Source organism: Fukomys damarensis, unplaced genomic scaffold (genome assembly GCF_012274545.1).
Source record: "Fukomys damarensis isolate Sample0158 unplaced genomic scaffold, DMR_v1.0_HiC HiC_scaffold_16, whole genome shotgun sequence".
Lineage (NCBI taxonomy): Eukaryota > Metazoa > Chordata > Mammalia > Rodentia > Bathyergidae > Fukomys > Fukomys damarensis.
The window spans coordinates 27,751,398-27,777,781 of NW_022900928.1; the positions used below are offsets into that span (position 1 = coordinate 27,751,398).

Sequence of the window (26,384 nt, forward strand, 5' to 3'; positions counted from 1 at the left end):
TCCACATAATAAATATTTCATATTATAATTAGTCTGAGTATACAGTAGATTAATAGAACCAATTCTTACAAGCACTTTTTTGTTTTTAATTGCTTATTTTTTAAGCTTTATGGTCAAAATTGAAAATTTAAATAAATAAGATTTATTAAAAAAGGAAGTTGGGGCTATGGATGTAGCTTAGTGACAGAGCACCTGTTAGCATATGAAAGGCTCTGGATTCATCCCTAGCAACACCCTTGCCAAAACTAAACTAAAATGAGCTTAACAATGAATAGAATTGATGTTATAATTTTTCTTTTTCCTTCATTCATCTTTTGTTGGCTCTTTTCTTTCTTTCTTTTTTTTTGGTACCGGGGATTGAACTTGGGTCCCTACACTTGCAAGGCAGGCAGTGGAGCCGCTGAGCTAAATCGCTGGCCCCTTGATAACTCTTTTCTTAAGGCATAAAACCTACAAAGTGCAACAGAATGGTGGAAAGTGAAATAAATGTAACATGTATAGTTACTCCTTGAAAAAAAGTATAACTATATCATGATTATTTATGAAAATACTCTTAATCAAATAAGATTACAATGAGATAATACAAACTACTTATATATAATCATTCTTACCTATAATATTAAATTATAAGCTATGACATCTTTCTAAATGTGAACTCTAAATATTTTAAGATTTAAATTTTTTTAGTAATAACTAAAGCTTATCTTTGCTATACTTTCTTTTCTATTTCAGCTCTAAAATAAACACTAGCATGTGAATACATTTCTTTTTTTTTTTTTGGTACCAGGGATTGAACTCTGGACCTTGCATTTGTGAGGCAGGTGTGGTGCCATTGAGCTAAATCCCCAGCCCATGTGAATACATTTCTATTTGGTAGTCTATTGCTTCACAAGTACTACTACTGGCAAAAAAATTATTTTGTCATGTTTTATTCTAATCCAACTTAACTTTTGAAACAATTAACATTGTACCTCTGGCTGCTACAGCTGCTGGTTACTTGACCACGAGTGTCATACCCAATGACAAGACCTCTCTGCTTAAAGTCTGAGAAACATCTCTCAAGGTATTTGTACATTCCCTGAAGTAAATAAACACAAAAGATTAGTTATTTCCTGATGAATACTTACATTTTATAATAGTTAAAATCTCTTTATGTTTCCTATGAGCTCCTAGTGAACTGGTTTCTGCCTTTACACTCACGTTTGCTAATGTGGGAACAATACACAAACATGAAATGACAAATATTTCCTGTATTTTCAGACATATTTTGTTAAGCATCAATTTGGTAACCATTAAACCTATACAATAAATAACATATGAGGAAAAAAAAGATGAGACACAAGAGTCAGAAAGCTAAAAAAAATTATTAGAAGACCCCAAAGAAATTGTTTCTTGCTTTAAGGCTACAGAAAGCAGAATTTCAACCCTTGCTAAATTCTAAAATTGAAGCTAATCAAAAGATCTGACCTATTTAGGACACAAACATTTTTAATCAGCAACTTAGTTTTTCAATGGAGCACTTCTTAGATGGGTGGTACCATTTATACTTCCTTAAAAACTTCACAAGAGAAAAAAAAAAAAGCAGAGTGTGAAAATTTGCAGGCAAGGGTGCAGACAAATTTTGCAGACAAAATAAAACTAAGTATTTTTTTTATATTGAAAACATAAAAATGATAAACTAAAACCATTTTAACTATTTTGGGAATGATTTGCTAACTTTAGTAAACATTTTTACTTCTAAAAATAATACTTCATAGTGTTACAGTCATTTAGAACGGCTTCTACAAAATGAGATGAGAAATTTAATCCTTATAACACCCTGAAAAAAAATGCAAATACTGTTTTGTCTCTCTCTTTTAATATTTCTTTTAGAAATGAGAAGATACCTGCCTGGGCTACATAGTGAGTTCCAGGTCAGTCTCAACTACATAGTGAGACCCTGTCTCAAGAAACTAAAACAAAAAACAAAAGAGAGAGAGAGAGAGAGAGAGAGAGAGAGAGAGAGAGAGAAGCTAGAATAAGAATATCCATGTAAAGCCCAATGTAATAAGTTACCCAGGGACATTAACTGAATTAAAATGAAGTTATTTTGACTTATTGAAGACCTACTCTAGTATAAAACAAAAAACAAAAGAGAGAGAGAGAGAGAGAGAGAGAGAGAGAGAGAGAGAGAGAAGCTAGAATAAGAATATCCATGTAAAGCCCAATGTAATAAGTTACCCAGGGACATTAACTGAATTAAAATGAAGTTATTTTGACTTATTGAAGACCTACTCTAGTGAGAGGCACTATTAAGGATGATGCGGTACCAACTGAGGCCCCAGTGACTTCCAGTACACAGTTCAAGTGTAATTATTTCTCCTAACCTACTCTATGTGAGAGACAGAAAGACAGAGATTAATATATCCCAAATAGGCTAGTTTCACCAACTTATTTCTAATGATAATACTATCCTAAAGCCTAACAGATCCTCTTATTATTGTCTGCTATGAGAATCTATCTCATCTCTAGACAATCCTTTAAATCTAGAGTTTGAAAGGGTTAAGGTTTAAGAATCAGATTCTATCTGGCTTTGCTTATGAGGAAACAGTATACATAAAAAGACTGAACTAAAAGCATTTCTGGTTGAGGAGTAGAAAGGAGATGGGGAGGGCATGGGAAGTAAACGTGGCATGTATCCTATCTCAGCCATCTTTTTATTTCATCTCCTCCATCCCCTGAATTAAGCCTTGGCTTTAGAGAATTTTCTTAGAGCAGGGCTAAAGGTGATTTACTATTTGTTAGATTATAATTCTAATCTAATCAATATAGTATAACTCTAATCTATGGTAGAGAACACTAAAATTTTCTATAAACCAGACTTATTTTTAGTATATGCTAAATTACTGGACTCAAAAGTGTAGTTTCTAGGGGACTGGGGATTTAGCTCAGTGGCACTGTGCCTACCTCGCAAGCACAGGGTCCTAAATTCAATCCCTGGTACCGCAAAAATAAATAAATAAATAATAAATAAAGTGTAGTTTCTTGAAACAGTGAGGATGATTCACTAGGAAGAAAAGCAATTTGTTTTTAAAATGAGGTGCATAAAAATGAAAAGAAATAAAACAAATTATATCATGTTATACAATTGTATTTAAAAAACCCTCAAATGGATATGGAAAATCATGTTTAAATGAAATATTTTCAACTAAATTTGCCAAATACTCTGGTTAACCTTTATGAATGGCCATATACAAACATGTGTAATTATTTTCTTTCTAAAAGTAACATGCTCAAAAAGTAAACAATGGCAACTAAAATAACTATTAATCAAAGAATTACTCTGGGACCTTGAAGATATATATAAGTGACTTCTAAGATAAATTTCAGGAAATTTCAAAAGTCAGAATTTGGTCAACATTTTTTTATTTATATGAGAATATCTTTTATTTATATGAGAACACCTTCCTGAACAAAAGACAAAAAAAAGAAGAAAGGCACTACCTCATACAGCAAAATAAAGAGTGAAAAATTACACACATAACAGTTTATAATATTTACCTGTGTTGATTGTATTACTGTAAGATCATTAATATAGCAAAAACCTGCTCCCATGGCAGAACGAAGGCCTGCAGTCCCAAAAGTCATTCGGCAACAAAGGCGATCTCTCAATTCCTTGTTCATCCCATTCCGTAACAGATTTTCAATTTGTTCTTTCGTTTTGGGATTCTATTAAAACAGTTAAAGCTTAATCAGCATTACAGAGTCCTAATATCAAGCTTTTCTGAGGGCTATTATACATACATCACAAGGTTCTACATTCACTATGAATTCCACAGTGCTATTAACATCAGTATGAACAAGAAAAATAATACCGGCTACTTACTGAGTCCTCAAAGGAGCCACGCCTAATGAGGGTAATTTACACACATCTAATTTTTATAGCATTTAAAAATAATATAATCACAAATGTTCTTTTTAACCATTTGATAAATAGAAGAGCTACAGACTTCTTAGCCAAAAGGACATCAACTGGAAGCTGTGGGATAAATGCCATCAAAACATGCCTTAACTACCTACCTAAAGCTCTGCAAATCAAATGACCAGATAAACCTTACTACTATTTAAAATCACAGAAAACCATGTAACTTATTACAATATGAATTGGCCATAAAAGGGTCTTAGGTGTCAAGTGTGTCATGCTGGATTTTCATTAAAATCTAAACATGGCTAGAGAGGCATGGCATACCAATATCCATATTTTAGTTTTCTGTATTTCATTAGCATGTACTTTAATTTATCTTCATAAATCTTAAGGATATTTATACTCAAAGAGTGTTTTGCAAAAAAATAGCAGATTTGAGGCTGAAGGTGTGGCTCAGGGGTAGAAAATGTACCTAGTATATATCAGGCTCTGAACTCAATTCCTAGCACCAAAAAATAAGAATATGAAAGATAACAGATTTCAAATAGAAATGAAATTATAATGAAACTTAAATGCAATTTTCCATTATTTTCTTTTTAGAAGAGTCAAATACTAAGAAAATAATTGTGTGAAACACAATTTCTTTCCTCAAGGTTAGTATGGATTGAGACTATACTATTTACATCTTCTATATATAGCCTATGTAATGATAATAAATATAGGCACTGCAAACCAAGGCATCCAAAAGGTATTACATTTTAGAGCATATTTGTACTTGCAAAGGGATAAAAATATATTAATATAAAATTAAATCAAAACAGTTTTATGATTACAGTGAAAATTAAGGTAACCAGATTACATGGTCAAACTAGTGAAAAAATATGAAAAATTTTGACTAACTGAAATTTCAAAGTTTAAAATTGGTGGATTTTAAAAAATATATAGGCAACCTAGCCTCAAGGGATTTCTATCTTATAAATGTAACACATTAACAACTATACAGTGTATATAAAAATAGAGAAAAATATAAACACTACTGGGATTACTAGCATATTATTCCAATGTCTAAGATATCACCACATTTTATACAGAAATCAGAAACTTGGAGAAGGTTAACATTCAAAGATATGAATAAGAAAAGCAAAAATTCAATAGATTTTTCATGTGTGGAGGGTACATGGCACTGTCATACAGTTAGTGAAACTGCAAAATAGAATGGTCTTTTCAAAGTGGTTTTATAGCAATGTATTCAATTTTAAACTGCAAAAAAAAATTTTTTAAACTGCATAAGCCTTTTGGCTCATAGATTTTTTTTTGTTCATGGCAGTATCTTCACACAAACTGAGATATCCATATAAGAATATTCACTGCAGCATTCTTACAAGTATTGCAATTGTACAGAAACTGAGACTTACAGAGAGAGCCTCATAACACTGAGCTAGCACTGAAGACTTCAACAGGTTTTGAACCTGGGTTGGTCTGGCTTAAGATCTATACTATCTCACTAAAAACAAAATGATTGTATCAAGAAGGTTAATCATGCTTCTAAAGTAATTTAATTCCAGCTATAAAGCAAAACAATATTCATTATTATTACATCAATATAAATATACACATGATCTATCAGACATAAATGCTATGGGCTTAACGTACTGCACAGCTATAAGAGTAGGGCCCCCAAAATTCCGTTTCCTATTACAAACTTCATAACCAGTATTTACCTAATTCTTGGCTCTTAAAAACGTTCTAGGTTAGATAGACATAAAAATGGTTAAAGAATCATGATATATTAAACTTAGTAAGTAAATCTTTATGGTAAAAAGAGCTAAAAGATTATGATGAGACATTTGAAATCTACTTTAAATTCAGATTTGTCCAAAAAAAATACTGTATTAGCTAGACATTGCAATTATGTCATTATAAACTCTTTAAAAAAAAACCTTAAAAACTATGCAGTTATCTTATATTTTCCATTCATATAATGAAATTGTGCTTGTATTTTGTTTCTAAAGTCTTTAAATCATTGATTTTAATACATTGTAACATATGAAGATCTAAAATAACTATCAGCAAATTATTTGATTTTATTGATTTGTTTTGTTTTGTTTTTTGAGACAGGGTCTTGCTATGTAGCTCAGGTTGACCTTGAACTCACGATGTACCCTAGGCTGGCCTCAAACTCATGACAAAAAAAGAAAAAGGGAAGAAGAGCATATTGTTTTAGATTGCATGAAAAGAGGTATATGTATTTATATACTCTCCAGAAATATTCTATGCAAAAAAAGGCACTAAAAATAATGATTATTTCTGAAGGGAATATCAGAAACAAGGTTTAAGGTAGAAAGTGACTTAGTTTATTATACAGTCATGATACTCTTTGGATAGTTTATGTACATATTATTCATTTTTATGGTAAAAATTGGTTAGGTATTCATAATGGCTAAGGAAAACCACTACTTGTATGGCCATGTGAGTATTTTTTACCTATAAACTGCCCACTTTTTTGCTCACAGAAGCTATTAATATGGTCTAAACATATAAAACATATATTGGAGCTTTTTCAAATACAAATTATTGTTTGCTATTTAATGCTTATTTACAAGTCATTCATTATTTGAGACTAGTCAGCAAAAAAAAAAAGAAAATGAAAATTGTTCAATTGATGACAATTATAAAGGAAAAGCACCTTTAAAATTCTAAGTCAGTACATAGTAGCACAATTTGTAATAGCTAAAACATGGAAGCAGCCCATTTACCCATCGATGGGTGACTGGATAAAGAAAATGTGTTTTTTTAATAAAATGGATTACTACTCAGCCATAAAAAATGATAAATTAGAGACATTTATAGGTAAATGGATGCACACTGAGGTGATACGCTTAAGTGAAATAAACAGGACACACGTGTAAATACCAAACATTTTCTCTAGTGTGAGATACTGGAAGTATAAATAAGGACTAAAAGGTATAATAGATAATGTGACAAAAAGGAAGGGGAAATGGGTGGGGTAGAGGAAAGGAAAGAAGGGAATGGAGTTAATATGAGAAAATGAAAAATAATGGAAACAGAGTCTTTGTTGGGGAGGGAGGGATTGAAGGGAGGGCAGGGAAATGGGGAAAAAAATAAAAACCAAGACTTATTATGTAAAGGTATAAATTTCTAATAATGAATGTCATTATATTGTATACATTAAATGTACCAATAAAATTAATTTAAAAATTATAAGTCAGTAAAAATTATGATTTATATATATCTAGACTATACTTACTGATCTATCATATAAAATGAAAATTATTTAGAAATAAATGCCCTCAATCTCAATTAAAATTTCTCTTAACTAGCATATCTGAGAATCCTAATAATTTTAATATCCAAAAAAAGTAATCTTGCAGAAAATCCAAAGAGATTTTGGTGACCACTAGCATTTTCTATACTTGTTAGGAATAAAGTTTAGTATAAAATCAATATGATAAATAATACAGAATTTAAAAAAGAATATATAATTAAAGCCATGCATTATTTTAAAATTTTAGCTACAAAAATTTTCCTTTATGTCTAATCCTATGAATTGCTGCAACTTTATATGGCTGAAATGAAAATAAGAAAAGTGTCTTCTTATAGAATTTTATTTGTCCAGGGCTGGGGATTTAGCTCAGTGGTACCATGCCTGCCTTACAAGTGCAAGGTCCTGAGTTTGATCACAGGTAACAAAACAACAAAAAAAGAATTTTATTTGTCCATATTGTAGAACCACAGGCCCAAATTCAAAGAAAATATGAAAGAAGAGATTTTCAAATATCTTAAGTTATTGTGTTTAACAAATTTAATGTTTTATAAACTTTTATAGATGTGAAGAAGCTACACAGCAGACCAAAATCGCACCAACACTGCATACCCTTAAATGAAAGTATCAGCATTCACTAAGGAGGAGGATCATTTTGGACTCATCCAAGTTTTTCTGAACCTGTCATACTATAACGAGGAATAAAGCTAAATGTCTGGTTTGAAATCAGTAACGTAAAGAACACAGAATTAAAGCCATGCATTATTTTCAAATTTTAACTGTACATTAAAAATTTTCCTTCAGGTTCTAATCCTACAAATTGCTGCAACCTTATATAATAATATATTGCTGAACTATATTATTTATATATGATAAATATAAATGTGTATAAAGTGTGTAGAATATAATCAAATTTGCCAAGAAGTTTACTGCAAATCTTTTTTCTTATTTTAAAAACCTACTTTTTCCAGATTCTTGTCATCTCAAAGAAAGAATTTAATGAAATGAGCAAATGCGATGGCAAAGTTCATTTGAAAAAATAAAGGAAAAGAGTGAGAGAATTTGGCTCTTCAGAGTGAGCTTGGGCTGAGTAAAAGAGGAAAAGGCAAGATAAAAGTACACCGTGGAGGACACAGGGCAGGCTGTTTTGAAGAAAGCAAAAGCCAAACCTACTATTTTTATAATTCCTACACAACTTCAATCTGTTCTATTAATATTCTAGACTTGAAGCTTAAAGACACTCTAAGCCATGAATTCATTATTTAGAAGATCAGAACAGATCTAAAGGAACATAGTGTATATTAATCATCCCAAATCCCCAAATTTTTATGCATCTACAGGATATCCAAAACACTGTACAAAACTGACTCTTTAAAAACCCTGATACACCAAAAATTACAAAGCTGTAAAATACAGTTTAAATGTTACCATCAGAGACTATGTCTTAATAATAAACCAGTGTAATGTAACTACAGGGAGAAAATTTTAAAGTACATTTCTGAAGAGAAGTTAAAATAGGAAACTAATCTGAAAATATGAAGGGAAAACACAGCTGACATTTACTCCTGGGGGTCAGCCAGCATGCTGATCCATTTCCAGAGCCCTGGAGCAGAGCAGGTTTTCCAAATCAGATGCTTCCTGATTGAATCTAAAACACAGTAATGCTAAACAAATCAGTGTTTTCCTTTTGAAAGAATTTTTATATAATTCTAAATTTAATTTCATCTTTAAAATTTTGGCAGAAATTAGCATAAGTTGGCTTAGACAAAAACTTGAATACTATACTTGTCATATGAAATTTACTTGAATAATCACTTAGTGAATATAAAAACAAAAATCAACCCAGCAAATGAAGATGCTCACTACCTGAAAAGTAGAAAGTAACCTTGAAAGAATAGCATATCATTATCATTTAAGTATAGTACTGGATATGCCAAGATTAGTGTGAAAGTTAAAAATTTAAATGTTCATTATTTTATTTTAAAACTTAAACCTACCTAGGCAAGAAAAGCCCAGGTCCTGATGGCTTCACTGCTGAATTCTACAATCATAGAGAGGAACTACTGCCACTATTCTTCAATGAAACTGAAAGGGAACCAATACTCTCGAATTCATTCCTGGAAGCAAGCATCATCACCTTGATCCCCAAAGCAGAGAAAGATCCAACCAAAAAAGAGAACTATAGGTCAATCTCACTAATGAACATAGATGCAAAAATCCTTAATAACATACTGGCAAAAAGAATGCAGAAGATCATCAAGAAGATCATACACCCTGACCAAGTGGCATTCACCCCAGGGATGCAGGAAGGGTTCAACATACACAAATAAATAAATGTAACACACTGTAATAGAGCCAAGGACATAAATCACATGGTCATCTTAATAGATACAGAAAAAGCACCTGACAAAATCCAACACATGTTTATGATAAGAGCCCTCCAAACTACTGGAATAGACAGTCTCTACCTAAATCTGATAAAAGCTATCTATAAGAAACCAACAGCCAATATTATACTAAATGGTCAAAAACTGAAATCTTTAACACTAAAATCAGGAACAAGACAAGAATGTCCACTATCATCACTCCTGTTCAATATAGTTTTGGAAACATTAGCCACAGCAATTAGACAAGAGAAAGAAAGGAATAACGATAGGAAATAAAAAAGTCAAATTGTCATTATTTGCAGATGCCATGATACTCTATATTGAAGATCCCAAGAATATGAATTTTAAAAAAAGAAGATAGCCTTTCAAATTCTAATGTTTTGGGGCTGGGGCTATAACTCAATGGTAGAGAGTTTTTATAGCAAGAGTGATACCTTGCTTTCTATCTCCAGCACCAAAACAAACATTTTCATGATTGGACTCAAGACTCAAGAATAAAAATCAAGTCAAGAACTCAACCTTTTCTTCATTTAAAAATTTTTTTCTGCACTAAACCTCATGCTCTGAAAAATTATTCAATAAAATATATCAATTTGTTTTTAAAATGTTTTATTAAAGACAATTGGCAATTGACAAAAGGAGGTTGAGTGCTACCAGGTACACACAGTTAACCTAATCAAGAGAAAAAACTCTTAGAGTTTTAATTTGAATTTAAACAGATATATATAGAGAGTGGACCCTCAAGTTATGACTGGCCTGACATTCAAACAACTTGGGTTAATTAGATTAATGGAAGATTCATCTATCTCTTGTTATCTATAGCATGTATCCATGAAAACATCCAGATCTCAGCTGTATTGACACAGTTACAACCAGGGCTTGGGAACCATCAAGTTTGTAAATCAAAGGTCCACTGTATAAGTTTCATAAAGTATGTTAAAATGTTGACAATAACTCACTGATCTGAGGACACCAGATTGGCAAGAGAGACCGAGTGCTAGCTGTTTCTCAATATTTCTCTCTTTCAGTAAGAGTTTTATTTGGTTACATATGTAACAGTGTAGCTTAAGGGCTATATCTGTCTAACCTTACATCTAAGTATAACCATGTGACTAAACTCTAACAGCATGAAATGGAAATATGTTCCTCTTTCATTGAAATGGAAATATGAAAAGGATTAAATGTGTATTACTCCTAAATATATCCTCCCTCCCACGGGCTGAGCAATATAAAAGCTGAAGCAATTCTCTTGTATCAATAGTGGAAGTCACATACTGCACACTGAAAATGGCACAGCCACCCCACCAGCCCATTGTCTTTTGAATGTTATGAGAAATTATCTTACAGTATTTTTTTACTCTTTAATTCAGAAGCAGCTGAGAATGTGTCCTTAAATAGTAGGTAATGTTTGTTCCCAGGGTGAAATAAGACAGGGTCGCTGGGCGCGGTGGCACACACCTGTAATCCCAGCACTCGGGAGGCTGAGGCAGGAGGATCATTGTGAGTTAGAGACTAGCCTGGGCTACATAGTGAGTTTCAGGACAGTCTCAACTGCGTAGTGAGACCCTGTCTCAAAAAAAAAAAAAAAAAAATCTGAAAACTCCATAAACTGAAACATTTCTGGTCCCAAACATTTTGGATAAGGAATGCTCAACCTGTAGTTTAAATATGAAAGAAGAGTCTTTGAGTATTAAATATGAAATAGTCTATTTCTAGAAATTATTCCAAGGATATAATTATATATGCATATTAAGATTTAGTTATGAAGATATTCACTAAAACAATGTTAATTGTAAGCAGCTACATGTTCAATAGAAAACTGGTTAAATAAAAAGTATGATACAATAAGATATTAAAATGGTACATTAAAATCATGAGCATTTTAATAATATGGGAAACATTCATAATATATTTAGAGGAGAAAGTATATGAAACCATACATGTAACTCCAAATTTATGTACATAATAAAGTAAAACTAGAAAGAAAAATGTGATTATTTTTGTTAATGATGACTAATCTTTTTACATCTTTATTTCCTTATATAGAAAGGTGACACATGCAGTCAGGAAGAAAAGTTAGAGACTACAAAGTAACCACAAACTTTCTTTCCTTTCTTTTTAGAGACAGAGTCTTGCTATGCAAGTCAGGGTAGCCATGAACTCCCAATCTTCCTGGTTGGGATTACAGTTGTGTACCTCATGTCCTGTTCCTGTCCCCACCATACAACAAAGTTTCACTATGTTGCTCAGGCTGGCACTGAACTGGCAATCCTCATGCCTTAGCCTCCCCAATAGCTAGATTATAGGAATGTACCACCTCAACTGACTAATCTCAAACTTAATCCTTGGATTGATGTCACTTATCAGTTTAGGAAACTTCATAGTCATTATCTTTTCAAATACACCTTTTGGACCATTCACTCTTTCCTTTCCTTGGGGAGCTTCAATTAAATGTATGCTAGCCAGGTGTGTTGCAATACCAGTACTCTGGGAGGTTGAAGAGGATTTAAAATTCGAACCCAAACCCGGCCATTTAGTAATGTAGTGAGACTTTGTTTCAAATTTGAAAAGGTGAGGTGATGCTAAGGATGAAGCTTAGTGCAAAGGCTCTGTCTGAGGCAGGAGACTAGGGCATAGCAATGTGCCTGGAGCAACTGGCATGATCTGCACACTGAAGAGACTTGTTAATCACAGGCACAGAGCAGCAGCTCCTGAACCTGACATGAGGTCAAGCTGAGCCCTGCCCCTACTACTGATCTTCTGACACAAGATCACACTAAACCTGGTACCTGATATCAATATTATGACAAGAAAGGAAGCGGAGTTTAGCACCTGATACCAATCTTCTAGCATACAATCAAGTGGGACCACCTCAATCAGCTATCAAAGAAGATATAAAAAGATGGCAGGAATTTACTTTGCACCACTGTCCTTGTGATCTGTGCAGTGGTCTGTGCTGCTTGCAAGATAGAGCTTCTCTTTTTCCTTTCAAGCACCCTCGTCTCCTTGAGCACTTCTTTTGTGCTTTTTTTCCTTTCCTTTTTCTTATTTTTGCCTTAAATGTTAGTCTTTTGCATTCACCCATTGTTCTACCCAATTCACTGAATAGGCAATAAGAATTTGGAAAGCACTCCTGGCCCCTACACTACCTGGTAACATGTCTGGGTTCCATTTCCCTCACACACAAAAATAAAAGTATGTTAGAACTTTTATTTATTTATCCTCCACCTTCTATCATTGTGTTTGGTTGTGAATATTTGCCACTAGCCCATCTTCTATGGTAGTCTAACTCTCCCTAAAATATTGCTATATTTTCAATGTGTTCTTAATTTTGGTTATTTTTGCAGGTTCAGAATGTCTATTTTTGGGCTTGGTGGCACACACCTGTAATCCCAGCACTCGGGAGGCTGAGGCAGGAGGATCGCTGTGAGTTTGAGATCAGCCTGGGCTACATAGTGAGTTCCAGGTCAGTCTCAACTACAACTACATAGTGAGACCCTGTCTCAAAAAACAAAAACAAAAAATAAGAAACAAAAAAACCAGAATCTCTATTTAAAAAAATATATATACATACTATGTCCTTTTCATTTCTTTACCAATTGTTAAACCTTTTCTTGAATTTGAAAATCAGTGAAAAACCTATATATGGTAACTTTAGTATAAAGTGCAGGTCAATTTGTATTACCCATTGTTTTTGTATTCATGTTAACCTGTTTCCTTAGTTTGGTTATTTGACAATGTACTGGATATGTAACATTAATGTGAATAAATTTATTGAGGATATACTCCTAAGTGAAATAAATAAGTCACACGTGTAAATATCGAATAGTTTCTCTGGTGTGAAAAGCTATAATAGTACATAAGATCCTAATGAGATAACTGACCACGTGAAATAGGAAGAAAAGGGCTAAAGGTGTAAGGAAAATGGGAAGGGTAGGGGAAAGGTAATAAGGGAAAAGAAAAAAATATGACAAAATGAAAAAATGGAAATAAAGTGTTTGTAAATGGGGAGAAGAGGGGGTGAAGGGAGGGCAGGGACAGGGGGGAAAAAATGAGAACCAAGACCTGTCATGTAAAGGTACAAGATCCCAATAATGAATGTAACTGTACTCTATACCTAAAATATACCAATAAACTCAATAAAAGAATAAAGAAAAATGGCTGAACATGTAGATCTGGGCTACTGATCACTCTTCCTGATAAATTTTACCACAAGGAATAGATAGCGATCTCAGTGCAACTATTTAAATTCCATTCCACTCTGCTTCCTTATTTTTACACCAAATAAACTGTGCTAGTAACTACTAAAAAAAAAAAAAAAAACCTAGTATGAAGGTACTTACCTCTAGGGATATATATATATTTTTTCTTTTCTCAGTCACCTAGTAACCCAGGTTTACCTTAATGCAATTTTCAGGCCATTTAAATGATTCAGAGGTGTACTATAACCTGTGAGGAGTTTGAATTTGTTCACCTGTATCTATAGGGAAATCTCAAGTACAAGTATTTTCAGGGTCCTAACCTATTGTAGGACATCGATTCAAATTATTTTTGCAGGGTGATAGTGTGACAAAGTCTCACTTATGTGGCTGAAGCTGACCTCAAATGTGGTGTTTCTTTGCCTCAGCCCCCTGAGTGCTGGGATTACACATCTAGACTGTCACATCTGGCTAGATTCTAATTCTTGCTCCTCTATACCAGCAAAGTTAACAAAAAGACTACTAAACTACTTAGCTGCCCATCCTAAATGAGAAAATGTACCCAGGGTGAATGTGGCCATCAATGCTAGACTTAGCTTTTGAATTTCTGTATTTTAGATCATGGGCCTTGCATTTCTTTCATCCAGATCTTGCCCTAGAAATAACTTGTTGAATATTTAACATCTTCAAACAGATTTTTAAATCTCTATTGTCTTTTTCCCTCTGTGTTGGATGAAGATTACCCAAATTACCTCATCTTTCATTACTAGGAGTCTATTATACAACACTGCATTATACAGTACTTTTATTACTTATATATTACATATATATATATAGATATATGTATATATATATGTATAGATATATGTATATATCTATATATAGATATAGATATATATGTATATATATGTATAGATATATGTATATATCTACATATAGATATAGATATAGATATAGATATATACATTTAGCCCTACCTCCTAAATCAATACTAAAAATGTTATCCATGTGCTCCCTTATATATGGTACATTACAATACACATTATATATTGCTAAGTAACAGCAGATATTTAAAATCATGAATCCAGAGGTTCATGATAATTAAGGGTTTTCCAGGATAATTTATGTGTTTTTTATTTATCAGCTTTGGAATCTTAATTCCAAGTCAAACAGTTCGTCAGTGTATTAAGGATATTCTGCATCTCCATTAATTAATTTTTACCAGACAAAGAGTCATTACCTGATGTCTAACACATATTTGTAATGGTGAAAATATTGCCAATGAGAAGAACTGTGCCCGTGAACATGAAAACTACCAGGAAACATTTTCTTTTTTAGTAATTAAGTTCAATTTTCATATTCTTTTGATATGTTACAAATATAATCTGACTGCATTTATCATGAATTAAGTTTTTCTATCCTGTATGAGATATGATCAAGAAATTCAGTGAATGTTTAACCATTTACAATAAAAGACCTCTTGCTGTTAATCCTCAAAACATTCTTTTTTAATCCTTTTTTTCTTTGAACATACTTATCCTATTCTTTTTTTTTTTTTGGTACCAGGGATTGAACTCAGGTCCTTGCGCTTGCGAAGCAGGCCACCAAACCGCTGAGCTAAATCCCTGGCCCTATCCTATAATTCTTGCCAGTTTCTGAAGCATTCTTGAAGTCCTCTTTTGTATCTTTAGCTTTGCTGCCATGGTTGTCTCAGTGTCCTGTATTAATTCAAAACATTTATGTTTCATGGTCATTTTGACTTTGGGGAAGGGCCAGAAGTCTCACAGTACCAGATGTGATGAATAAGGTCGATCAGAATACACCATAATTTTTTTTTGGGGGGGGTATTGGGGATCAAACTCAGGACCTTGCACTTATAAGGCAGGCAGTGGCACCACTGAGCTAAATCCCTGGCTCTACCATTATGTTTTTATGAGCCTGCCTTTCTGTTGGATAGCACTTAACAGCATTCACCATATTTATGGTTACACCTTATAAAGAGTCTCATTAAAAGAGATGAAAATAAAGTGTTTGTAGATGGGGAGGGGAGGAGGGGGTGAAGGGAGGGCAGGGGTAAGGGGAAAAAAATGAGAATCAAGACTTGTCATGAAGAGGTACAAGATCCCAACAATGAATGTAACTGTAGTGTATCCCTAAAATGTACCAATAAACTCAATTAAAGCTGGGAAAAAAAAAAAAAAGGTTTCCTGAACTACTTCAGCAATGGAAAGAACAACAGGATAATTGTGTTTGAAACAAGGGGTAGTATTCTGAGGAGGGTTAATGGCAAAGTATCTTTTACTATAATGAATTTAAAAAATGTAAACTCTAGGGGCCAGGGATTTAGCTCAGTGGTTCTGGCACCTGCCTTGCAAGTGCATAGGGCCTGAGTTCAATCTCCGGTACAAAAAGAAAAAAATTAAACTCTATATTTTGATGATATGTTATCTTTACATGTTATATAGAAATAATCCAAAATGAAACTATGCAAAACAATGTTCTCAACAATATCAGAAATACTTTAAGAGGTCCAACAAAAAAGAAATACTAAGTATGATATGTTTCTCAAGTGAAATATTATGCTGGTGATAAATTCGTAATTATGACCTCTGTGAAAAACCTAAAGACTCAAAATTCAAAAAGTGTAGTATATGATAAATTAAGCAAAGTTTTGTTTCTTTAACACTATAAAGGAATGACCAATGATTCAGGGCAAAAGTTAGCAAAAGATGAAATCAGTTCAAAGAAAACAAGATGTCTTTTCAGTATATTAAAATACAGTCAGCCTCATTTATAAGAAATTGGCAATTAAGAAAAATAGAATAGTTTCTTTTTTTCATACTGGCAAAGAAATGTTTGCATTGTACGCTAAATAATTTGGGAAAGCTAGCATTTTTACATATCATTTGCAGAATAAATTGATATATTCTTTTTAGAGGGCAAATGGGCAACATTTATTAAAACTATAACTGCAGAATACTTGACTCAATTTCATTTTCAGGAACTGATTACATAGGATATTTATACTGTGTCTTAAGTACACTGAAAACATTACCCTGATTGTAATAATGAGTGGAGAAAAGGAAGGGTGGGAGGGAGGAAAGGGAAGGGAAAGGGACAGAGAAAGACACAGACTAGTTAACTAGGTTGGCATATCAATTCAGTAAAATACTATGAAAGAGCATGACACTAGCAGGATAGTATTCTATTATTTATATTTAGCAACACATTAAATATATGTGAAAATATATTTTAAAAGTTCTAAATAAACTAGATAGCTATAAGGAAACAAGAGGGTACATAGTAAAGTAGCTTTTGTGTAATGCATACACTATTTTTTAAGTTACAGTAACTAAAATTATATTGAATAGAAAATGCTTTAAGTACAGAAATATAGTAAATAGAAGAAGCAAAAATGTAAGTGCATTGTGCTGGGGGGTAAGGAAAAACTAGATACACTGATTTATAAGGACTAAATTGGAAAAGGAAGGACAAGGATATCAAATTATAGTTTAATCTTTCACATTAATTTGTATTGATATAAAATTAATATCTGGTACCTGGCTACTCACTAGTGCCAATACTACTCCCTTCCATTCCTCATATATTTTATTTTAATTTAATTTTTTTGGTACTGGGCATGAACTCGGGACCTTGAGCTTGAGAGGCAGGTGGCAGAACCACTAAGTAAATTCCCCGGCCCTTATTTTATTTTATTTATTTATCTTTTGGTATTGGGGATTGAACTCAGGACCTTGTGCTTGCGAGGCAGGCATGGTGCCACTGAGCAAAATCCCCAGTCTTCCTCATGTATTTTAAACAGAATTCACACATGCAGAGATGTCCCAACCATGCATACTCCTCAGGACAGGAAGAATGGTGCCAAAGATTAAGGCCGGGGATTTAGTGGTGCCTGCCTCGCAAACGTGAGGACCCTAGTACCAAAAAAAAAAAAAAACCCAAACAAAAAAACCCAAACAAAAAAACCAAAAAGCAAAGATCAAGCTCATAGTGGTCAAAGGCAATTGTTTTAATCATATAATAATACATAGTATATAATATATAATAATTAATATATAATATACATAAAACATTATACTATATAATATATACAAATAATATTATGATATTATACTATATAATATATATAATGTATAATATATGTAATGTATATTATAATGGCATAGAATTAGATCACTGTTAGTCGAAAAAGCCAATGAACTATATAGACTGTATGTTTAGTGGCAATACATACTTAATATACATATTTGTAATGTGCAACACATGCGCATACATATAAAAATCTTAGAATATATACAAAAGAGCTTCCTTATTGATAATGGATAGCTCTATTAAAAATAGAAAAGAAAACAAAGGAAAAGAAAAACTGTAGTCATAGCCAAGCTATAAAGCAAGAAAAAAGGTACAATAAGTACATGAATTGAAAAAAAGAAACAAAATTCATATTTTTCAGGTGAAATGATTTGGTACACACTAAAAAAATCCAAAATAGCAAAGAATTTTTAGAATTGATATTAGAGCTGGGGATTTAGCTCAGTGGTTCCACTGCTTGTCTTGCAAGCACAAACAAGGACCTGAGTTCATTCCCTAGTACCAAAAAAAAAAAAAAAAAAAGAAAAGAAAAGAAAAAAAATAGAATTGATATTAGAACATAGTAGAACTGCTGGATACAAGATTAATATATAAAAGTTAATTGTATTTCTGAATATTGGCAAACAGCAAAAGAAATAATTGCATAACAGTCATGAACCATTTGCTTCCAGTATGGCCAAGTAAACTCCAACCATATCGGCCTTTTTCCTACAGTTGCTAACTATAAACTCTAGACAAAATACAAAAGCAAACAAACACAGACCTGAAGATGATAAGTGAAAAAAACAGGCTTGATTCTAGAAGGAGATGGGGATGGGAAGATGGGGTCAGCTTAGGATGGATTTTCCATTTTTATGGCTTTGAGGGCAGCCATAGTTAGGGCCATAAGCAAGGCTAAAACACAGTTATGATCTCATAGTCCTTATGACTTGAACCATACTCGAATTCAGGGTAATCACAGCCAATGGAAGATATATCCAAAAAGAACAAAGTTAGAGGTGGAGAACTCTACTTCTGTGTAAACCTTGTCCAAATCTATGGCTAATCCCTGTACTACATATGTGTGGGAAAGATTCTAGATAAATATATTTTTTTAAGAAAAAGATAAAGCAAAAACAAATAGAGCTGAGCAGTCTTTTAAGAAATAGTCTGAAGTGGGTGTGGTGGGACACAGTGATAAGCCCAACAGGGAGAGTAAGGCAGAAGGATCCCAAATTCAAGACCAGCCTGGGTTACATAGTGAGTTCAAGGACACCCTGAACTACACAGCAAGAATCTGCCTAAATAAAAAACCAAAAACAAATAAAAAAAGCAGCCTGCACTTTGAGTCAATGAATTTAATTACCTGATAGAATACTCTGTTATGGTTTAGATTAAAATGTCCCCTCAAAAGCTCATGTATTCAGAAGTGGGGCTTTAGAAATGTGATGGGATCATACAGGTACTATACTCACCGGTGGATTAATCCATTGATGAATTCATGGCTGAATACATTGTTAGGAGTTGGGTGACTGGGGGTGTGTGACCTGGAAGGGTGTTTTCTTGCCTTTAGTTCTCTCTCTCTCTTTCTCCCTCTCCCCCTTCTGGTGTTCCCCTCCCATTTATCTCTGGCACATTCTCTCTGCTGTTGCTGCTGCTGCTTCTTCCTCTTCCTCCTACCCCTCTCCCTCTCATTCTCTACTTCCTTGCTACCAAGGCTTAAACAGCCTGCCTTGCCATGCCGTTTCTGCCTTGGCATCAACCAAATGTCGAACGAATCCTCCAACAACTATGAGCCAAAATACATCACTTCTCCTTTCAGTTGTGAGTGTTGGGTATTTTGCCCCAGTAAAGGGAAAGTGACTAATACACTCTACTAAAGAATAAAACTCAGGGCCTCTACAACATAATATGTTCATAATTAATTCATAATCACCAGACAAAGAACCAAAAGCAATGAGAGCAGTGTTCAACTCCAAGGTATCTGTTAACATCAACAGATAAGGATTTTAATGCAGCTATTACCTATGATCAAAGACTCAAAGGAAAAGATGCTTGCAATGAAGGAAAAGATATCTCAGAAGAAAAATAGACCAAAAAAGAAAAGAAAAAGAAAACAAACAAACAACAACAAATAATGGAAAGCAGAAATTTTAATCCTGCTAAGGATACCTGAAGTAGTTATTTCAATTTAAAAAAAAATTATCCACAAAGTCAGGCTCAGAGAAGTGGAAAGAGTATATGAATTTTAAAAGGTTTTACTCCCCCCACCCTCACTGGGGAATCAACTGAAGGCCTCAGGCATGCTAAGCACACACTCTACCACTCAGCTACACCCCCAGCCCCAAAAGGTTTTGAACTTCAGGATCTGATCCTTTTTAACATTTACCTTTGAGTTAACTGGAATTGAACTCTATTTATTGATTCTTGGCTGATTAAACAGTTGCAGCAGTTAACCATGGTGAGATGGATTAGAATTAAAGAAGGTAGCCTGGAAACTCTTATAAAATGTTATTATCAAAGTTTTATATTGGGATGCTCATACAGCTTTTAGGAAAATTAAGAAAGAAGCAATGAGACATTAATATATTTATTCCTATTTTCTTTCTAAAAAGACAGAAAATAGGGCTGGGGATACAGCTCAGTGGTGCCGTCACCTACCTCGCAAGCGCAAGATCCTGAGTTCTATCCCCAGTACCAAAAAAAATCCCACAAAAAACTAGAAAATAATAAAGTTTCCATCTTTTAAAATAGTAACATTTGGCTAAATTTGAGTCAGATTTTTTAAAGAAACAGAATAAAGATGTAATTTAAATGTTCATGTCCATTTTTCTGATCCTGAGGCAGATTAGGGCATGCCAAAGAGGCTGGTAATAAGGTGTGACCTGTCAATCATAGAACATTTGTCAAATTTAATTGGGCATTACTTATTCAAGTTGACACAGTCAACTATCACATATGACAAAATACCTGAGGTAATTAGCTTGTTAAGAGAAAAGGTTTATTTTGGCTCACTTGGAGGTTGCAGTCCAGAATATATTGGCCCTGCAAATGAAGAATGAAGGATATGACTCTGTGGGCAGCCATTGTAAGCCAATCTTGTAAATTCTTATATATCTTGCATTATATCAGTTTCTCTAGTAAGCACTGACTGATACATCATGATGACAAGAAGCTGAGACACAATGGGCATTCAAGTTTTTATCATTTTTATGTGCATAATTAATATTAATTATAAATATAAATAAATATTTCAGAGAGAAAATGATATGATAAAATTATGAAGAATAAAATAAAACCATTAATTTAACAAAAATAAAGTAGATTCTGATTTGGTGAAAACTAAAATGTCTTTGAATCTGGAAATTATAATTTTCATTTACAGTATTATAGTCTTCATGCTGTTTTTTCTTTTTCTTTTGGTGCCGGGGATCAAACTCTAGTCCTTGTGCTTGTGAGGCAGGCGACAGCACCACTGAGCTAAATCCCTGGACCTTCATGCTGTTTTGAACAGTAAGTATGACCCCTTACACATTTTAGTAAGATACAATGCTCATTCAATTATTTAGTATAAATGATCTCATGCAGGATTGGTGATACTATCCCACTTAGAATCGTCTTGCCTCTTCATCAGCATAAAAAATTTTCTCCATTAACTCCCAAGGCCAGAGGGTAGCAGCTTCAGTAATAATTAGCAGTAATGCAGAGAACAATCAACTAATGAAAAAATACCACTTGAGAAAAAACTGTACTAAATTTTACTAATTAACTTTTTGTCATGGGGACATATTTCTATAAAAGATGTATAAATAAGATATCAACAATGAAACCAATCATACTGTCTCTCTAAAAGGAGAGATTAAAAAACTCTAATTTATATTATCCCGGGAGGGACTATAAAAATCTGAGCTAATGAAATATAATAATATTGACATCACTTACTAATTCAATGTATATCACAAATAAAATACAGAAGAAGCAAATGGTGATTAAATTTATTTTATTAGTTTTTCCAGATTCTCTCTGATTTTTTAAGAGAGAATACAATTCTAGATTAACTATGTAGCCAGACTTTCTAATGACCTTGTAGAAAATTTGAAGGAACTAAATAAAAATTGTTTTTGAAAGAAAACATAAGACAAAGACCCCCAAATGACAAGTAGTAAAAAGGACTTTCAAATTTAATCTCTTCTTTTTCAATTATATATATGTACACACACACACACACACACACACACACACACACACACACACACACTTTTTTTTTGTTTGAGACAGGGTCTCTCTATATAGTCCAGGCTGGCCTTGAACTCATGATCCTCTAATCTTAGTCTCCTGAGTGTTGGGATTACATGCATGTACTACCACACCTGGCCCCAGACCTTTTTTTTTTTTAATTATCTTGAGACAGTCTTGTTAAATTAATCAGGCCTAGAACTTGGAATCCTCCTGCCTCTGGTTCTTGAGGAGCTGGTTTTACATGTGCATGCCACTGTAACTAGCTTAGACTTTATTTTTTAGAGAAGTTTTAGGTTTATAGAAAACCAAGCAGATAGTATAGGTGTTCTCCCATATCTCCTTTCATTTTCCTCTATTATAAACATTTTATAATTTTAATATATTTGTTACAACTGACCCAATATCAGCACATTATTATAAAAAGTTCATAGATTACATTAAGGCTTACTCTTTGTCTTTTAAAGTTCTGTGGTTTTTTTGTTTGTTTTGTTTTTGCAGTACTGGGATTAAAAACCCTCAGCCTTTGCACTGAGCTACATCCCCAGCCCTTTCTTATTTTGAGACAGGGTCTTGCTAAGTCACCAAGCTGCCCAGGCTGAACTTGAACTTGTGATCCTTCTGCCTCAGGATCCCAGAGTACACCACCATGCCTGGCTAAGTTATGTGGGTTTTCATGTATGTTTAAGAACATGTGTCCACTATTATTTTAGCATACAGACTAGTTTAGCAGCCCTAAAATTCCCTTGTGCTCCAACTATTCATCCTTTCCTTCTGCTCCACCTACTTCCTAATAACCAAGTTTTTTTCTTTTTCAGTGTGACTTGCAATTGAAATCATATAATGAATGAAATCATATAATACAGCCTTTTCATAGTAGCATCTTTCAGTAAGGGCTCCACATTGATGGTTTCTCCATGTCTTTTCATGGCTTCATAGCCCATTTATTTTTATTACTGGATAATATTCCATTGTATGGGTACAGCATGTGTTTTATCTATTCATTTTATGAAGGGTTGGTTGGCTCTAGTTTCATGTACATTTTTAATTGCAAAAATAGAAGACAGTCTTAGTTCAACATAAGAGACTTAAACACATATCTCTTCTCCATTCTGAGGACTGATTATAATCGCAGTAAAATCATAAGTAGACCAAACCCACGATGTAAGAACTGGAAGAAGGGGTCAGTGTGTAAAAGAAATGGATGTGATTTCAGCAAATACTTGAAAGATTAAAAAGTATCACAAAACTAAGCACAGCAAGTCAAAACCCAAAATAGACCAATAACCTCTATATTTTGTTCAATAATCAGAACTAAGTTTCATCTAACCATAAGGACATTATGCCAAGAGAAATAAACAAATAATTGAAAGACAAATATTGCATGATTACACTTCGGAAGTACTAAGAGTGTAATCAAATTTGTAGAAACAGAAAGTAGAATGGTGGTTGCCAGGAGAAAAGGGAAGGAGGAAATAGGAAGTTGTTTAATGGGTACAGAGTTTCAGTTTAGCAAGATGAAAAAATTCTGGAGACAAATTGCACACTGTGAATATAGGTAAAAATTTTTAAAAACTATGCATTTAAAATTGGTCAAAATCAGAATCTGGATAAAGCAGTGCATCCCTATAATCCCAGCTACTCAGAAAGCTGGGGCAGCAGGACCACTTAACCAGCTTGTTAACAATATGGAGACCTAGTCTCAAAAAAAAAAAAAGGAGGATGAGGAATAAGAGGAGGAAAAGGAGGGGCAAGGGCAGGAGGAGGGAGGAAGAGGGAGAAGAGGAGGAGGAAGAGGAGGAGAAGAAAAATGATCAAGATGGTAACTTTTATCTTTTCCCAACACAATAAAAAAATTAAATCTTGTGTCTTCTGGTTGATCCTCAAAATTGAAAGCAATGCAATCACTAACACCATATAAATATTCCCTTTAGACATTGGTAGTGGACTCTAATTAAGCTTCTTTCTCTTAATGTGTACCTTGTGTCACCTAAAGGTATTGAGGTCAAATGAATTTTTTTCTTAAGCTCCATCAATTAGTTAGTTAAAATCATGCCCTGTTTTAGTTTGCTTCATTTTTGGACCATAACTTACTTATTCAGGAATGTAATAATTACTACTACTACTACTACTACTACTATTACTATTATATTATTAATTATTGTTATTTTATAGTGCTAGGGATGGAACCCAGAGCCTCACACATACTAGGCACTCTATCACTAATCTATATCCCCAGCCCTTTCTTTCCTTCTTGCTTATTCATGCCTGCCCTCTCTACTTCCTTCCTCTCACGGGTAATTGCTTTTATTCTTGATGTTGTTGAAAAAAATAATATGTCATCTTCACCATATCACTAACATTGTCCAAGTTTCTACTACTATGACATAAATACTGCATTATTTTTGTGGACATATTTCTTCAAGACCATTGCAGATCTAGTGCACTGAAATCAATCAGAATTTCTTTACTCTGGATTCCTAGAATAGTTACTCCATTTCAAATTTCTCTCATATTTCTTACTTCCTTTTGCTATGTTTCTCCAAATTTAACTTTTATATTTTTTATTACATTTGGCAAGTGCAAGGAATCACTTTTTCTCTTAATTTCATAGAGCTTATGTTTCTTTCCTATTGCTTTTTCTATAACATCTGTACTGATTTGAAGGAATAATTCTTTATTTTAATTTAATTAAAAAATTTAAGCTTGTCTATTCGCTGGTTTATCTCTGTGTATGGGTGTGTATGTATATCCACTGCTCTATCTTATTTTCCATATGAACTATTTTCTTCATGTAGCTCCATCCATAGCTACTGACATACACAGATTTTTTTTTTTGTGGGAAGCTGGCATGGGTTTTCTTTGTTTTTGTACATAGAGTAAATTTTCTAACAATCTCTTCTTATGTAGAATGGCCAGCTAGGAGCTCTGTATTTGTGAGTTATTGTTCTGCAGACTTTGCTAGCACTAAATATATTATTTAAACTCTTAAAAGAATAATTGAAAGACTAAAAAATAACTATCAGGATTTAGAAAGTGCTACAGTTTGGATGTTGTTTGTCCTCCAATGGTTCATGTGTTAAAAGTTTGATCCTCAGTGCAGTGTGGTGTTGAGGTGGTGAAAACTTTATGAGGTGGGGCTTGGAGGAAGGTGACTAGGTCACTGGAGGCATTGCCCTGGGAGGGGAATGTTGGTTTTGTGAAATGAGTGATCATGAGAATAGTTGTTATTTAAAAACTAAACTAAAATAAAATAAACAAGATGAGCCCCTCCTACCTCTGGCTTCCTGTTTAATTGTATGACCCCCACCACCACATGCACCAACATACACTACCACCACAATGCCATCATCCATGAGGATCTAAGTAGGGATCAAACAAATCATGCTATTTGATCTTGGGCTTTCAGTCTAAAAAACTGTGAGCTAAGTAAATTTCTTCTCTTAATATGTTATCCAGTTTCAGGTATTTGTTATAGCAAGGTAAAATGGACTAATAAAGGAGGAACAGAGAATGGTGTGAGCTCCTAATTTTCATTACGTAAGCATATATTTGACAGATAACATCGAAAACTTTACAATAAATCAAGAAATAGTGGTGATAGCGTAGTATTTCATTTTCTCATGGTAACAACAAAAATAATTGGTAAACAACTTTAAAATGGCTTCTAGGAACAAACCAAGGAAGTGAAGAGGTAATCAGGAACACTTCTTTCCATTATAATCTCTTCTGTACAATGTTTTGTTTTGTTGTTTTTTTTTTTTTTTTTTGTACCAGGGATTGAATTTGGGACCTTGTGCAGTGGAATGTATGATGTTTTTAAAATAATAAGAATTCAAACTGGGCGTGGTGGTACATGCCTGTGATTCTAGCTCTTGGGAGGCTGAGGCAGGATTATTGTGAGTTCAAGGTCAACATGGGCTACACAATGAGACCTTATCTCAAAAAAAAAAAAAAAAAAAAAAAAAAATTAAAAAAAAAAAAAAAAAAAAGAGGCGAAGAAAAAAAAAAAAAAAAAAAAAAAAAAAGGAAAACCATAGAAACTTTGGAAAAAAATTTAATTTTAAAAAAAGAAAAATTCAACTCATTTATATGAACTAAATTTCTTGAACAGAAGAATATTTATTATTGCCAAAGAAACCACACCAACTGTTGACCAGTAAATTCAACTCTTAAAAACAATCCATGACAAGGGCTGGGGATTTAGCTCAGCGGTTTGGTGGCCTGCCTTGCAAGCGCAAGGACCCTAGTTCAATTCCGGTACCAAAAAAAAAAAAAAAAAA

At 33.3% G+C, this 26,384-nt stretch overlaps 1 protein-coding gene across 1 annotated transcript in view; it reads right to left on the minus strand.

The window, feature by feature from the left end:
- Window positions 1–26,384, minus strand: part of Pgm2l1 (phosphoglucomutase 2 like 1) — a 58,680-nt gene that overhangs the window by 27,809 nt on the left and 4,487 nt on the right. The window contains exons 2-3 of the mRNA XM_033764214.1: window positions 3,541–3,708; window positions 972–1,078 (exon numbers count right to left, since the gene is read on the minus strand). Coding sequence (XP_033620105.1) covers window positions 972–1,078; window positions 3,541–3,708 — 275 coding nt within the window. The remainder of the gene's footprint in view (window positions 1–971; window positions 1,079–3,540; window positions 3,709–26,384) is intronic.